Here is a 16384-nt window from a genome sequence, read left to right on the forward strand (position 1 = left end):
TGGTGATTACAGCAATGCCCGGAGCATCCTGAGGATGCTTCGGGGAGTTTTAAGGGCAGCAGTGTGACTGTCTGAAGCGTCCTAAGGATGCTCAAAATGGCACTGCTACATTCTGGCTGCAGGGTGTCATTCTAGGCACCATGATAGCCATATGAGGCTAGCAGAAAAAAGCTCAGAGGGCCAGACCAAATGATTCCGCAGGCCTTATATGGCCCCCAGGCCAGAGGTTCCTCATCCCTGATGCAATGCCTTATACAAATATCCCCCTTCTTCCCGGAGCGAGATGACTATGGCAAGTGCAGGGGGTGGGGTGATGTGATTGCGTCATTATAACCCCATCAATGTGTGCAATAGCAGGAATCACAGCAAATCATAGAGCGGGGCCATGATTAGCTGTGAATAGTGGGAGTCACCTGTTCCCCCAGGAGTCCGAGAGGATTCCTCGAAATGCATGGCTCTCCCGGACATTCCAGGAGAATAGATAATTATGATCATATGTCAGTGATGCACCTGGTCCCTGGTATATTGATGGAGTGCAATCTCATGAATGTTAGTTCATCCCATTAAATGGCTGTCGGTGAGAAGGTGACCAATATACCTCTTAAAATTGTGAGATCTCCAGATATAACCCAACCACATTTCCGAGGTAGCGGCAGACATGCACTGTACTTCACTGCTTCCAATCTTTGTGCATATGAACATGTAAAGTACAATGTGCCCGTGATGAACAATTAAAGCCTCATTATTTATTTGGAGATAGGTGATATTTCTGTCATTCTTCTTTGAGCTGTTTGTGACACGTACAAGGAATGTTATTAGGGTAAGAAGCGTCACACTTTATTTACAAAAGAGAAGAGATAACACGGAGCAGTCCAGACAGAGAAAAAGGTGACCCGCGGGATAAGACAGGACAACTATCTCGTGAGACACTCGGTGTAGCCAGCTTCCTGCAGGACGGGGGATGGTGAGAGGAGGTCGGTGGAGGGGGGCTGCTCTCAGTCAGGACCAGGTCTTGTATGTGGGGGAGCTTACTTCCAGCGGCCCCCAACTTTGCCTTTGCCTCCGGCTGCCTTCTTGCTGCTGTTAAGGGGGAAAAAAATGACAAAGGTCAGCAGACGAGACACAGAGAGAATCCAGACAGAGGAGAGAGGAAAGCCAGATGCAGAAATGATAAGATATGGAATATGAGATATGAAATATGAAGACGTGAAAAATAACATATGGGTAGGATCAAATAATTCAGAACAGATGGAAAGAGAGAGAGAGAGCTAAGTGGAGGAAGAGAAAGCTAGTACATAAAGTATGTGTCCCCTCCTTACCCCCACACACAAGCATCACACAAGGCACTGTCACTTACCATGTCCTCATGTTAGTTTGGGAGAGACTGTACTATTCTCCCACATGCTGTACTTCCCTCTGATTACCATGCATGATTATATCAGACACCTACTGCTAACACTCTGTCAGCACTGTCCTAAAGACCTTTATAGCACAGTATTACAGTGGTTCCCGGAAAGTCAGAACACTGGCATACCTGTAACATGTACTGTGACAAGAACAGGCGGTGACAGAGCTGCAGTGCATTCCTTACTTATACTATACCTGGCATACCAGGATGAGAGCCAGAGGTTAGCAGTAGTCAGATTACTTACTTGTTATCGTTCAGGCTTATAATGGAGATATTATGGTAGGCTGGAGATATCCAGTGAAACAGTAGTGACCTGTTCAGCCTGTGATATCTCTCAAGGCCAGCGATATATATCTCACTACGCCTGTGATATCACACTATATCGTAGGTAGGTTATAAACACATAGGGGAATATGTATCAAAACTTGATGTGAGATACCATTGTGAGATATATATCATCAACCAATCAGCTTCTAACTTACATTTTGCAGGCTGTGTTTAAGAAATGATAGTTTGGAGCTGATTGGTTGGTGATATATATATTTCACAATTAATACTCACATCAAGTTTTGATACATATGCCCCATAGCACGGTAAGCCTTAGCGTGCAGCACCCGGTTACGCTTACATCGTTAGGCCAGGTTATTCAGCTGTAGTGTGAGATCACAGATGTATTCCTAAAATAGGTGTTACGCAAAATGCTTGACTGCTCGGTTAGGATTATAGGTAGAACGTACCTAGGGGATAGTGGGGAGGTTTGGGGTAGAGATAAGGATCCAGTACCAACACACATTTTGAATCTGAGATAACATTACAGTGCTCAGAGACAGGGAACCTAGAAGTCACACAGAAATCTGGAGTATGGAATGGTAAAATCGTTTGGAATGGAGTTTCAGGAAGTATATTAGTTCAAAGTTATCCTATAGAGAATATAGTGTTTCCTTCCATAACACACATCTTAGGAATGATCATTAGAAATTGTGTTTATGTGATGTTTTCTTATATTGATCTATGTGTAGAAACCTTTGATGCGTGTGATCAGTTATCAACAGTTATGTCACTGATTTAATAAGGTAGTAGTCTTTTTTGTTTTGGGGGCACACGTGTTGCTCACATACAGCTGAAACAGTCATTTGGTGGACTGAACCAATATTCATGAGAATGCAGCCTGTGTAGGAATGTTGTATTCTCATAACTAGTCATTCAGACCACAAAATGGCTGCCTCTATTGTGTGAAGACTTCTGGTACACGTTGATGAGGTGTGGAAGAGATTCTGGAGTGCATGGAAGTTCGCAAAATCATTAAGTAGTCTGTGTAAAGCCATGTGTAATATGCAGCAGCTATGTAAATAAAGGGTAATAACTAATGTGTGTCTGATAGTCGGTCAAGAACATTGGCAAAGATCATTTGATGGACAACCATGGCAAGGTTAAATTGAATAGAGTTAAGGGTAAGTGTTATATCCAGGTGAGAGAGGCTTTACTGGCTGTTGTGATCATCGTTGTTGGGGAAAGTTTGTTTTTGGAAATATCTCCTTCTGGAGACGCTTGGTCAGACTTCTCTAAAGCATGCAACATTGATATTAAGGACTTACAGAGGTAGTAATGTGAAGTCTCATTTCACTTTAATTATAGAAAGTCTTTCAATGGTTTAGAATATTTGAATCTGAAAATATTCTAAGAAAGGCCTTTTTTGGCTAAGGTTTAGAGGAGTGGATTGGTGCAGGCTGGGATCAGAAGGGAGTTTGGAAAGCTAGAACTACTCACTGTTTCTGGAGCTGATCGATACGGTTCCTGAGGGTTGTAACCTGTTAAAACAACACACAGCCCATTTATGCTGTTGACTCCTTAGCTTCTTACCTCCACCACCCTCACATCCTGAGGGACCGCAGAATGCATATAGGAATCATGTTACCTGGCTACCTCTTACCATAGTAACGATCCACGTGTGAAAGAAATGAGTGGGCGGCGTGTCTTTACTGTGTTCGGTGACATACACACACATATCCTGGGCATGTGCCATACACACACATATCCTGGGCATTTGCCCAGGTACAAAGCTACCTACCTTTTTATAACACCCGGGATGGCGTCTGGAGCAGAGGTACTTACCCCTTGGGTTACCAATATAAAACCCTTATGACTTTGAGAACACCAAGAGCGCAAATCATCATTCCATATGGTGTGTATGATAAAGCATCTTCTACAAATGTAAGTCTTGACAAAGTATGTTCCACTGAATGATATTTAGTGTTAATGTGTTCATTGTACATATTACTATTGACTAACTGCTGTGTTCTTTTATAGGTGACTCCATTTTTATCACATTTTCACTCTTCCAGCTTTATTATTATTTTATAATTTTACAAATCCTGTTTTCAGATCTTTTACTAGATTGCACTCACTATGTAGAGTTAAGGTTCAAGAAGTTTTACTAGACTGCACTTAAAATGTGGGGTAACTGTACAAGAAGTTTTACTAGACTACACTCACTATTTAGTGATACTGTGCAGTAAATTTTACTAGATTACACTCTCTAGGTTTTCTACACTACACTCACTATGTAGCGTTACTGTACAAGAAGTTTTACTAGACTGCACTCACTATGTAGCGTTACTGTACAAGAAGTTTTACTAGACTGCACTCACTATGTAGCATTACTGTACAGTAAATTTTACTAGATTACACTCTCTAGGTTTTCTACACTACACTCACTATGTAGCGTTACTGTACAAGAAGTTTTACTAGACTGCACTCACTATGTAGCATTACTGTACAGTAAATTTTACTAGATTACACTCTCTAGGTTTACTAGACTACACTCACTATGTAGCGTTACTGTACAAGAAGTTTTACTAGACTACACTCACTATGTAGTGATACTGTACAGTAAATTTTACTAGATTACACTCTCTAGGTTTACTAGACTACACTCACTATGTAGCGTTACTGTACAAGAAGTTTTACTAGACTACACTCACTATGTAGCGTTACTGTACAAGAAGTTTTACTAGACTACACTCACTATGTAGCGATACTGTACAGTAAATTTTACTAGATTACACTCTCTAGGTTTACCCGACTACACTTACTATGTAGCGTTACTGTACAAGGAGTTTTACTAGACTGCACTCACTATGTAGTTTTACTGTGCAAGAAGTTTTATTAGACTACACTGACTATGTAGCAGTACTGTACAAGATGTTTTACTATACTGCACTCACTGTATAGTGTTGCTGTACAAGAAATTTTACTACTGTTCACTCACTATGTAGCATTACTGTACAACAAGTTTTATCATACTGCATTCATTGTGTAGTGTTACTGTACAAAAGGTTTTACTAGGCCACACTCCCTATTCATTCTCTACACATTGCTGCCATGAAAATCCCAAAAGCAATTGTTCTCAGTAGATACAATCCCGTCACCTTGTATGTAACAATTATGTTTGCAGTCCTGGTGTCCTTCATGTCTTCCCTATACCATATCTGTACAGCTCTGCTTCAGCCCCAAGCCCAGTCGTACCAGTCCCTACCCTGACACACGCCTGAACAGACAATTCTGACTTCGCTCCCTTCAGAAGGGAGGTCTCTACTTACAACTTAGAGAGTTCTTCCACTCTCCTGTGAACAGTCGTAATCTAAGAGAGACCAAGATAATCATGTGAAATGGAGACACTGGTGGTGAGCTCTATGGCTCTTCTACATTGTAAATGTACATGTAGATTGTACAGGTTTTGTTAGCTGTTGTTTCTTGGAATACTACTGCACTAACTCATCTGTTAGTGATTTTTAATATTCAGCTCCCAGCTGTGTACCTAGCATATACCGTCTATTCCCCTATAAGAGGGGAATATTACATGAACTGGAATAACCTAAATCCAAAAGACCATTTTTATTTTAATTTCAAAGGAAATTTTTGCTTGTGATAATATATGGCCCTTGAAGAAAGTTTGTAAGACTATAGTAAATCAGTTATTAATAGTTGTTTACTAACCATTTTATAAAAATTTTTGAAATCCAGTATAGTTATTTTACTGATCTATTATTTAAGTAGTTCTAAAATAGAAAAAAAAGAGTTGTTGGGTTAGTTAATACTTTTAGTGTAGTATATACTCTGTAGGAATCATAAAATGTACATCAATGTTTCCATACTCATGCTAATAGAATTACTACGGAACTGAAGAAAACAATGGTTGGTTTACTGGAGCAAAACCGAAGACTTATTTCACATCACGAATTGAAAAAGAAATTAAAATGATCTTACGGTGTATTCATTTTATACAGTAATAATTATAAAAAAGTCTGGTTTATAGGTCTGTTTTTTTTTCCAACTGTGATTTTAATAAATTACCATATTTATAATTATATATATTAAAATATTTTAAATATTAAAATCCTAAATATTTTATCAATAGCATTTCCATTCCTGATAGTGAACCTGACTTTACAACCTATGATCAATGCATAAACTACAAGTACAAAATATAAATATATGGTGCAGAATGCTGAAAGCATAGCCTATGTACAATACACATGGTGGCGTTTTTCATAAACACACTGATGTATATTGAATATTCAGTAAAAGTCCACATATGCCATATACAAACATTCAGAATAAAGCAAACTTCAGTTAAGAACTGGAAACGTCAAATCATTGAACATGGTCTCTGTATACTTGTGATTAAATTATATATAAAACTAATAAGCTGCCAAATACAGATCAATACATAGAGAGCACTAACTGGATAATATGTGATGTTATCTCACTTATGGTCACTGATGAATAAGCTGAGAATGGTCATTATTAATTATAATTAACTTTGCTTCATTCAGTTGAGAATAACTATTACTGATGCACGCATTGTAATCTCATGCCCAGGAATTTGGGGCTGAGCGACCACTTCTCTGCTGAGTTTTGCAGTTTTGGGGGGTTTGACTGTATTTGTGATATGCCCCAAGCTTCGGAGAGCAAAGCTTTCTGCAGCTTGGACCCAATGGGTAATGCCATCTTTGGATGCCATCCCATTATCTTTGGATGGCGTTACCCATAAGCAGCTTATGAGCTTCTTTCTGCAAAGCGCTGTGAGAGGAATCCAATTGGATCCTTCGCAGCACACCGTGTTCTGCGCATGAGCTGAGGGACTACTGGGTCATAAACCCGGAAGTCGCTCTCTCGCAAAGGACGGCTCTTATCAGGAAAGCTGTCCTTTGTGATATTCTTCATGCATACCGGCATTATTAACACCGAGATGCATGGCATGCAAAATGCGCTGCTTGATTCAGCCCTCCCAATATGTTTTATTGGTATCACTTTAATACATGTGTCTTTGCAAAACAAGTATTTTTCACTAAAATCTAATTAGTGTTAACATACAGTTTAACACTCTCCCTACTTTAGATACTATGTATATTTGAAGTAAACTAATGTGGTGTCCTGTAGAAAAACTCTTTATAGGGTCACAGAACTAATCCGCTCTTACCTTACTTATGGACTTATTTATCAATCTATGGACCTATACCTGGTTGTCTATCACCACTTTTAGCAGCAATGGATACTTATCATCGCAGTTTATTATTAATATATCTCTGTGGCAGCTAAGTGATACTCAGGTGCCTGACAATACTATATGGGAACAATAAGGCTTAAATTACCGCTCCGTCAGGCTAGTTTCTAAGAATATGTGCACATGTGAAGAAAAAATAATAATAAAATAGTACAAAAAATGTTGATTGTTTTTTTATTAAATGTTTGAAATAATAAAGCATTTTTCATTAATTTTCTCCTTATATTGAAGACAGTACCAGCAGAATGATTTGTACCTCCGATATGACCACAGACGACCTGGCAAATCTATAAAATCGATACTTACATACTGTAACAAAATCTGAAACTGATTAATTGAGTTGATCATTGTTAGCTTAAAGTGGACCTATCACCTTCATACACTGAAGGCCTTTATTTTGTGGGCTTAACCAGTAGCCCAGGATGACTATTATATTACTAGAAGGCATAGCCTGACTAATATTCATGAGACCTGACTAATGTTCATGAGATACTGGTCCCTGGAGTATTGGTACACTATGGTTTCTCATGAATACTTGTCCAGCCCACAAAATGGCTGCCTCCACTGTCTGTCAGTGACTATTCCACTTTAAGTGCTACAACCAATATTATATAAATGTATGGTTCTTACTATAAAAAAGGTGAGTTAATACATTTTCTGCTTTAATGATATGTAATGTGCAATATAATAGTGTACAGTGCGCTCACCTCGTATTTCTGTTTCTTTAGCTTCTCTCCCATCTCAAACTTCTCAGACTCCAGTTGGTACAGCCAGTCCCACATCTCCTTAGCCTTGTCCCTATTACAGAACAATAGGTGAGAATGAGATGTTCTGCAATGCCGTACACAGTCTCATGTGTTGAAAAATACTCTTGGTTAAAATAAAACTTTATGGACATATCTGCTGTGGACCCCCCCCCCCCCCCCCCCCACCATTTACGGACATTATTTTCACAAAAAGGAAAAATAAATGCATAATTTTGTAGATAATGTACTTTTAAAATGTGGTTTTTTTTTTTTAAGAACCCAGTCTTAACAAGATGCTGTAAGGAGTCTGTAAACACCTATGTGTAAAACCCTATGTTTACCTGAGTTTATCCTCATTCATGTGGTCTACATTCAGGGGCTTGCGACGATCTGCCAGAATCTTCTTCTTCTGCTCCCGGGCTGTCTGCTTCTTGCCTCTCTTCTGGTCGGCCTATGGAAATGGAGACGCTCAACAGTAAAAAGGACAGAACTTATTTCTTAAATGCATGGATGACCGTGTACTGCATTTACTGAATTTACTGGAGACCTGCGCATGTGCAGTAGACTCTTGCACAAAGCCAGAGTCTACTGTGCTGCCAGACAGGAGGGGGCCCGCATGGAGCCTGCACATGGGCTCTCTCCTCTCGTAAACTGCCTCTGGATTTAAGGAACCATAAAGTGTTACAAACTGAAGTCATGAAAGGGTGATACTTCTAGCACTAAAACGGCAGCTAACTCTATGATGCCATTTTTATCCAATATGAAAAGACATTGTGTGCATAGGAAAATAGCTATGCAAAACCATCCCATATGCAAAAGATGAGGTATTTGCCATGCGGTAAATATACTGACACCCAGGTTGCCAACTGCCGGGATACCGGCGCCAGAAACCCGATCAGCATGGGAAGACCAGCGACGTATTTCTGACATGGCTGGAGATGCCGACGCTGGAATCCCGACAGCCGACATCCTGATTGTAGGTCTAGTGGGGCCGGGGGAGGGTTAGGTTTAGGAGTCCCAGGAGGAGTAAGGGTTAGGCTGCGGGAGGGGGAAGGTTAGGGTTAGGCACTAAGGGGAGAGGGTTAGGTTTAGGCACTCCCCAGGAGGGTTAGGGTGCGGGGTGGGGAGGGTTAGTATCAGGGTGCAGGAAAGGAGGGTTAGGGGGTAAATAGGACAGGGGAACACTACTTACCCCTGCCGGGATTGTAAGCATCGTGATGCCACTGACAGCTGGCATCCCAAGTGTCGGGATATCATACCCAACCCCTTAAATGGTCTTATGCTGCCCACGCTCTGGCTCTGGTAAGTGGGCTTAATTGTGACTATTTATCTACAGATATATTAGAACCAAAGTTTGACTCGCAAAACACATCATTCCTGGCTGGGCTGATAACCCCAAACTCACCAAAGACGATTGGCCAACTAGATGTTCGATTATGTCTAATGAAATCCTATTTAGTAATAATTTAGTTGACCACATGAACTGCAATGATGGCCAACCAAACCAAAGTGTGGTGTGCACAGGAAAAACGAGGAAAGCTTTATCCCAAATATGTTCAATTCTAATAAGCTAACAAAATTCTTTACTGTATATTTGTGAAAGGTATTTGTCACTATTTAATAGAAAGGGGCATCTTTAGTGTACCCATTCTGTAATAATCTAACTTATCATTTCTGAGTTGCATAGACAGAAATAGAGAAAGTGGTCCATATCATGGTATTACACAGTGACCTTTGTCTTACCTTGGCCAGGTAGCTGCTGTATGTGGCCCCCATGGAGGACAAAGCCTTCTTCTTCTTCATGTCATCTTCAGCACGTCTCATGAGATCCTGCTCCTCTCTCCTTACCTTCTCCTCCTGTACAGAGAAAGGACTATGAGGATGTGTGGTGCACAGTAGAGGTATTATCGTATGTTCTGTTGATGGGATGGGCAGCACAGACGGTGTAATGGTTAGCGTTACTGCCTCACAGCACTGAGGTCATGGGTTCGTTTCCCACTACGGCCCTAACTGTGTGGAGTTTGTATATTCTCCCTGTGCCTGCGTGGGTTTCTTCCGGGTACTCCGGTTTCCTCCCACACTCCAAAAATATACTCCCCACAAAATTAACCATAGTGAGTATGTTTGTGAGCATGTGGTAGGTAATATAGAGTGTAAGCTCCACTGGGGCAGGGACAGATGTGCCTGGTAAGATATTCTCTGTAAAGCGCTGCGGAATATATGTGCGCTACATAAATAACTGGTAATAATAAATAATGGGATGATTAGTGCTGTATGTGCATGCTTTGCAGGAGATGACTGTACAATATAGAGCAGTACATGGACATTACTATAGACGGGGAATCATGTAGTGATAACGCATCTCTGGCAGAACTCACAGCAAGTCTGGTCTGACGCTCCTTATCTTTCTCTGCTCTGATCCTCTGTTGCTCGGATCTCTCAGCTCTACGTTTTTCCTGAGGATTACAGTAAAATAGAGCGATGAGAAAAGAATGGAGTGGACCAACCACTTATTTAGGTGAAACAGTGCTAAGAAGTACATTATACTAATCGTCTCAGAAACACCTTACTATAGAACAAGGGTAGGTAACTTCTTTGGGTGCCAGACATTCAACATTACAAACCAAATGTCCGGAGAGCCACCACTATTATACATATACAAACATTTACAAAGCAATAGATGGGCACTAAACATGTTAGTGACTTCCCAGTCCTTAATTTTTTGAAGTTAGATTGTTCAGGATAGGTTGGTAATTTATTTATTTTAGTATGCAGATGAAGACATGCAGGACTAAGTGTGGCAGGTTTCACTCGCCAGAGGCCCAGGCATTGTTGGGTCTGCAGGTTCTTCAGTTTGGAGAGAGTCTAGGACTCCAGAAAAGTTGATGGAGCAGCACACCTATTAGGAGAGCGACTGGCCCTCGGATACCACTCTAAGCATCTTTGAGTGCCAACTTGTGACACTAAAGCCAACAGTTCCCTACCCCTGACATAGAATATTAAGCGGCACAGGCAGCCATATTCTGCAAATCACGAAGATATAAAGCCAGCTTCTTAACTGGTACAGAGCATTTATGTTGGGTAAAAGGGATCATTGCAGCACAGAGAGTGTAATGGTTAGCGTTACTGCCTCACAGCACTGAGGTCATGGGTTCGGTTCCCACTACAGCCCTAACTGTGTGGAGTTTGTATATTCTCCCTGTACTTGTGTGGATTTCCTCCGGGTATTCCGGTTTCCTCCCACTCTCCAAAAATATACTGGTAGGCTAATTGGCTCCCCATAAAATTGACCATAGTATGTGTGTGAGCATGTGGTAGGGAATATTGATTGTAAGCTCCACTGGGGCAGGGACAGATGTGAATGGTAAGATATTCTCTGTACAGCGCGTCGGAATATGTGTGCGCTTTATAAATAACTGGTAATAAATTGATGCTAATCTCATTTTCCAAGTGAGTTTGTGCTGCCAGTAACAAAAATTGCAGGTAATATAAAGATAATACAGTAATCTTAAACCAAAATACAATATACCATAAATCTGTAATTTGCTATTTTAACTGGATAAAATGGTGGTCATGGGGAAATTATTGCAAAAAAGCAATCATTAAGTTATTTCAGCATTACATACAATATGACAGCTCTGCCACCTAGTGGGGATATCTAGGTACTGATAAACATTGTAATATAACTGAAGTGTATCAAACAAATATTAAAACTTTCCTACAGAATTACAGAACATAGATAAAATTTTGGATTTTATTTTGGGCTTTCTCTTTGAATTAATACCTCTTATGAACATATACACGCACTCCAGACATATATAAGCACATAGCGCAAATAGGCAACTTCTAGTCTTCTGTCTGTGTCTTTGCTTTGGTTCCTTTCCTTTGCCTAGCAATTTGCTAAAGTTGACTGGTTACTAATTTGTTTTATTTACAACTAAAGGTCAAACAAAGAACAAAGATTACATCTTACAATTCTTTCTTTCAATGCAATGATCTCTTCTTCCTCTTTCTTGCGGCCTTCAAAGTGATGATCGATCAGAGACTGCAACTCAATTAAGTCCTTGTTCTGTCTTTTCTTCTGAATATCCTGAAGACGAAGCATAAATAATGTGTATGAAAAGACCAGCTATGTATCTTATTGTTATACAATGAGATTATAATGGCTAGGAACAGAGCAGCAATAATATAACGTTTAGTTAGAAGCCATAGAAAGTGTACTCCACACAAATACCGTAAAAAAATAGAGTATACTCATACCCCTTTTACACCGGAGCTAAAACCCGGGTTTTTGAAGGGTTAACCCGGGCAGCTCCCTGGTGTCAAAGGGGAGAGAGTTGGATCGCCGGGTCGAGTGACTCGGCAATCCAACCCAGGTAACTAGCAGGGTTTAACACGGGCGTAGCCCGTGAAACCCTGCTGTGAGAACAGCGCACTCCGGGTCACGATGACCTGGAGTGCGCTGCTAGCCGGCCGATTGGTCCGGCTTCAGTGGCGCTTGGAGATGACGTCATCTCCAAGCGACCACTTTCACTCCGCAAAAGCCGGGTCTATGCAGACCCGACTGCGGTGTGAGCGGCGCTGACTTGGGAATATCCCGAGTCGGCGCCGGCAAAATTCCGGGTCTGATCCGGATAGGAACTTTGTTCCAACTCCGGGTCAGACCCGGAATTTAGGTGGAAAAGGGGTATAAGACAGCAAGTCTGTTTAACTATGAGTTGTTGCGTCTGTATAAAACAATAAATTAAATGACAGATGTGAAAACTTAAACTAAATTAATGCTTAAAGCAACACAGGAAAGCAACAGGCAAAAATCTGTTTTAAAAGTGAGCTAATATTACTAAAACTGCACCTTACATACAACTTTTTTACATATGTAAAACATTTTTCTTTAATATTTTTCATTACTACTAAATAAGACACAAGCTGCAGGATCAGTGTGATTATTACTGGGACACAAGTTCATCACTAACAGCTATGGAGTGCATTTTTTCAGGCTTGCTCTGTGAGAATATTGAAATTGCAACAAATTTGTTACTTGCTTTCAACTATACGTTTTAAAGATTCACTTGTAGCAATTAAGCACCAAATGAGCTGTGAACATTGTCTATTTCCACACAGAAAAGGTGTTTGAACAGCTCTGTATGTAATGCTCCATATTCAATCCTAATTTTATATGGCAATTTCATTACACTAGGATTAACATTGTTTCCTAGGAAGTATGCTGCTATACTGATTGTGATTTTATTTATATGTTTATATTGTTTAGATGTCTATGTGATTAAACCTATTTTTGTGTAATTATACACAAGCCTCCTGTGTCTAAATAGAAAGCAAACACGGATATACTTTAAGTATTGGATGGGATTACTTTATACCACTATGCGCAGTAAATAAAGATTTTTAGTCTTTAAATAAAACACAATGCAATATTATGAATATATAATGCTGTTTTAAGACTAGAGTAAAGCTGTGTACACACTGGGTCAACTTGACCGAGTGGCAGATTCAGGCAAGTATACACACTCCGTATCTCGTCCTGATGTCGCATTTGAATTTGCCCGCCCAGCTGTGACGTCAGTCTCTGCAGCAAGTGTACAGATGTTCGGCGGACCGCCCTTACACACAGCCAGATGCGCCAGATCTGCGGATATATCGGCCATCTGCTTTGCTGCACAGCCGACGTGATATGTCTGTGAAAGACGTAGTTCACAGACATATTAGGGGTACACACCTACCAATGCACTCGCGATATATCGGCTGTTCAATTGAATGGCCGATATATCGCCCAGTGTGTACTCAGCTTTAGTTTACTTTTAACACCATTCACGCCTATTTACAGTATGCTGGACTCATGTACAGTATCAGACTGAGGCATGAAGACCCCATTGAGGGAATGCAGTAGTTAGATCCCATGCTTAAGCGGTTTGGTCAGCTACAATAGGGGGTGTGGCCAGTACCCACAGAGGCTTGGCCAGCCATTAGAGACCATGCAACTGACCCTCTAATAGAGTAACAATGTATCAATTTGAATGAACAGTCTGGAACCTGACATTAGAGGAAGGGATGGGGCCTTCAGGCAGCAGGACCCACTGGGGATTTTGCATGTACCACAGTGGGCCAGTACAAGCCGGTTCATGTATAGCATAATCTACACATATTGATCAGTCTTGTTATGAATCCACATCATTCTTCCCTCTCATTATGGTAAGTAGTTGGGTGGTCAAAGCTTACTATTCATGCAGGACAAGGCAGGACATGGATCCAGGACAACTGTGTAGGGTGTATTTTATGTAAGTGTCCTTCAGGTGGGATGTTTGAGCACTGTAATCAGGTATAAGCTTCTTATAGCAGTTAGTGTACTTACATCAAAGTCAACTTTATCTCCTTCTGGGATTTTAGGTGCAGTAAGTCTGGAACATAAACATAATAATTACTGAAGATTCATCCTAGCGTCCCTTGTGAATGCATGTAGTGACTACAGGAGCAGGGCGTTGGGAATGCATGTAGTGACTACAGGAGCAGGGTGTTGTGAATGTATGTAGTGACTACAGGAGCAAGGCGTTGTGAATGTAGGCAGTGACTACAGGAGCAGGGCATTGTGAATGCATGTAGTGACTACAGGAGCAAGGCGTTGTGCATGCATGTAGTGACTACAGGAGCAGGATGTTGTGAATGCATGTAGTGACTACAGGAGCAGGGCGTTGTGAATGCATGTAGTGACTACAGAAGCAGGGCGTTGTGAATGCATGTAGTGACTACAGGAGCAGGGCGTTGTGAATGCATGTAGTGACAACAGGTGCAGGGCGTTGTGAATGCATGTAGTGACTACAGGAGCAGGGCTTTGTGAATGCATGTAGTGACTACAGGAGCAGGGCCTTGTGAATGCAAGTAGTGACTACAGGAGCAGTGCGGTGTGAATGCATGCAGTGACTACAGGAGCAGGGCGTTGTGAATGCATGCAGTGACTACAGGAGCAGGGCGATGTGAATGTATGCAGTGACTACAGGAGCAGGATGTTGTGAATGCATGTAGTGACTACAGGAGCAGGGCGTTGTGAATGCATGTAGTGACTACAGGAGCAGGGCGTTGTGAATGCATGTAGTGACAACAGGTGCAGGGCGTTGTGAATGCATGTAGTGACTACAGAAGCAGGGCGTTGTGAATGCATGTAGTGACTACAGGAGCAGGGCGTTGTGAATGCATGTAGTGACTACAGGAGCAGTGCGTTGTGAATGCATGTAGTGACTACAGGAGCAGGGCGTTGTGAATGCATGTAGTGGCTACAGGAGCAGGAGTTGTGAATGCATGTAGTGACTACAGGAGCAGGGTGTTGTGCATGCATGTAGTCACTACAGGAGCAGGGTGTTGTGCATGCATGTAGTGACTACAGGAGCAGGGTGTTGTGCATGCATGTAGTGACTACAGGAGCAGGGTGTTGTGCATGCATGTAGTGACTACAGGAGCAGGGTGTTGTGCATGCATGTAGTCACTACAGGAGCAGGGTGTTGTGCATGCATGTAGTGACTACAGGAGCAGGGTGTGAATGCATGTAGTGACTACAGGAGCAGGGTGTGAATGCATGTAGTGACTACAGATGCAGGGTGTTGTGAATGTATGTAGTGACTGCAGGGGCAGGGTGTTGTGCATGCATGTAGTGACTACAGGAGCAGGGCGTTGTGAATGCATGTAGTGAATACAGGAGCAGGGCGTTGTGAATGCATGTAGTGACAACAGGTGCAGGGCGTTGTGAATGCATGTAGTGACTACAGAAGCAGTGCGTTGTGAATGCATGTAGTGACTACAGAAGCAGTGCGTTGTGAATGCATGTAGTGACTACAGGAGCAGGGCGTTGTGAATGCATGTAGTGACTACAGGAGCAGGGCGTTGTGCATGCATGTAGTGACTACAGGAGCAGGGCGTTGTGCATGCATGTAGTGACTACAGGAGCAGGGCGTTGTGCATGCATGTAGTGACTACAGGAGCAGGGTGTTGTGCATGCATGTAGTGACTACAGGAGCAGGGTGTTGTGCATGCATGTAGTGACTACAGGAGCAGGGTGTTGTGCATGCATGTAGTGACTACAGGAGCAGGGTGTTGTGCATGCATGTAGTGACTACAGGAGCAGGGTGTTGTGCATGCATGTAGTGACTACAGGAGCAGGGTGTTGTGCATGCATGTAGTGACTACAGGAGCAGGGTGTTGTGAATGTAGGTAGTGACCAGTGGCAGATTTTATCTAAGGGCTGCTGCCCCTCCCAGTAAAATCTGCTGCTTTGTTTAGCCAGTTGCACTGGCTTCAGTGTGACTGGAGGTGGCTTCCCATTGGAAGTGCTACTTGCCAGTCACGTATAGGACAGACAGCCCCAGGGGGATGTATCTCCTCCTCCTGGGACTGCTAGTCCGGGCTGTGATTAGCAGGGAACTGCTTCCAATGGAAGCTGCTGCTCTGCCTTTCGGGCAGCCCTACAGAGCTTCTTGGGGCTGCAACCAATGCAATCCCCAGAAGCCAGTGTTATGCGCATGCGCTTGTCCCGGCGTCTGACATATTCATTGCACAGACGCCAGAACGTGGCCAGACATGGCCAGACCAGCAGCAGCGGTAACCCCCTCAGAGCCCTGCTGATATAAATAATAAACTACAGGAGCAGTGTGTTGTGAATGT

The 16384-nt window shown here is 42.0% G+C and overlaps 1 protein-coding gene across 4 annotated transcripts in view; it reads right to left on the bottom strand.

Annotated features, from left to right (window-relative positions):
* Positions 1-810: 810 nt before the first annotated feature.
* The window catches only part of TNNT3 (troponin T3, fast skeletal type), a 49901-nt gene continuing 34327 nt past the window's right edge, over positions 811-16384 (bottom strand). For 3 of the 4 annotated variants that reach the window (XM_088458131.1, XM_088458132.1, XM_088458130.1), the window contains 8 exons: positions 14088-14133; positions 11694-11810; positions 10099-10176; positions 9464-9577; positions 8062-8171; positions 7682-7772; positions 3176-3216; positions 811-1080 (listed from right to left, as the gene is read on the bottom strand). In XM_088458131.1, the coding sequence (XP_088314257.1) occupies positions 1029-1080; positions 3176-3216; positions 7682-7772; positions 8062-8171; positions 9464-9577; positions 10099-10176; positions 11694-11810; positions 14088-14133 (649 nt within the window). In that variant the 3' untranslated portion in view covers positions 811-1028. Of the gene's footprint in view, positions 1081-3175; positions 3217-4988; positions 5049-7681; positions 7773-8061; positions 8172-9463; positions 9578-10098; positions 10177-11693; positions 11811-14087; positions 14134-16384 lie in introns of those variants that run through there. The other variant, XM_088458133.1, reaches the window with a different exon arrangement.

The sequence above is a fragment of the Taudactylus pleione genome, unplaced genomic scaffold (genome assembly GCF_031769625.1).
Source record: "Taudactylus pleione unplaced genomic scaffold, aTauple2 ptg000810l, whole genome shotgun sequence".
NCBI classification, from domain to species: Eukaryota; Metazoa; Chordata; class Amphibia; order Anura; family Myobatrachidae; genus Taudactylus; species Taudactylus pleione.